Source organism: Penaeus monodon, chromosome 28 (genome assembly GCF_015228065.2).
Source record: "Penaeus monodon isolate SGIC_2016 chromosome 28, NSTDA_Pmon_1, whole genome shotgun sequence".
Lineage (NCBI taxonomy): Eukaryota > Metazoa > Arthropoda > Malacostraca > Decapoda > Penaeidae > Penaeus > Penaeus monodon.
Genome location: NC_051413.1, coordinates 27,803,286 through 27,803,891, shown reverse-complemented (window position 1 = coordinate 27,803,891; position 606 = coordinate 27,803,286). Strand labels below are relative to the sequence as shown.

At 46.0% G+C, this 606-nt stretch overlaps 1 protein-coding gene across 1 annotated transcript in view; it reads right to left on the bottom strand.

Moving 5' to 3' along the window:
• The window catches only part of LOC119591131, a 2,552-nt gene that overhangs the window by 1,445 nt on the left and 501 nt on the right, over positions 1-606 (bottom strand). The window contains exon 2 of the mRNA XM_037939845.1: positions 50-284. Coding sequence (XP_037795773.1) covers positions 50-272 — 223 coding nt within the window. The 5' untranslated portion in view covers positions 273-284. The remainder of the gene's footprint in view (positions 1-49; positions 285-606) is intronic.

The window sequence follows — 606 nt, the reverse complement described above, 5'->3', positions numbered from 1 at the left end:
CCTGGATGCACCCACCGCAACCCCGCTTTATTGTCCGTTCAAGACGAACCTTGACTTCGTATAAGGAGCTGCCTCTTTCTCTGCTCTGGCAGCCATGACCTTGGCTCCCACGGGGTCAAGACTTCCCCTGCGTCTTCCGAGTATGGCGTTTCTACAGTCTCCTTCCGGCTGGCTTTTCGGTCCGACTCTCCTTTGGTTCCTTCGGTACTTCTTACGAAGGCGTCGCGGCTAAGGATGACGAAGAACAAGAGGAAGAGGCCGCAGATATCCATGAGTGGCGCGTCCTGCAAAGAGACGCGCGGGGGCCAGTTATTAACCATTCCGTCTACTTATATTTTGTTTGTGCGGCAGTGCATACTATGTTTAGTCATCCATGTTACGTTCAGTTACTTGTATGTCCAATCATCAATAATCTGTAGTGTTAATTTTCCAGCTGTTCAAACGTGAGTTTCATTAGTGTTTTATATATGATGAACTTGAACAAATACTTGAGATTGGTTGTGAGACTAATATTCACATTCCATAGGCTCATAGAATTACCCAGTCATGTAAAGGGCACTTATGGATAATGTTAACAAAGCAGTTGACTAACACGGTGTTTTGTTC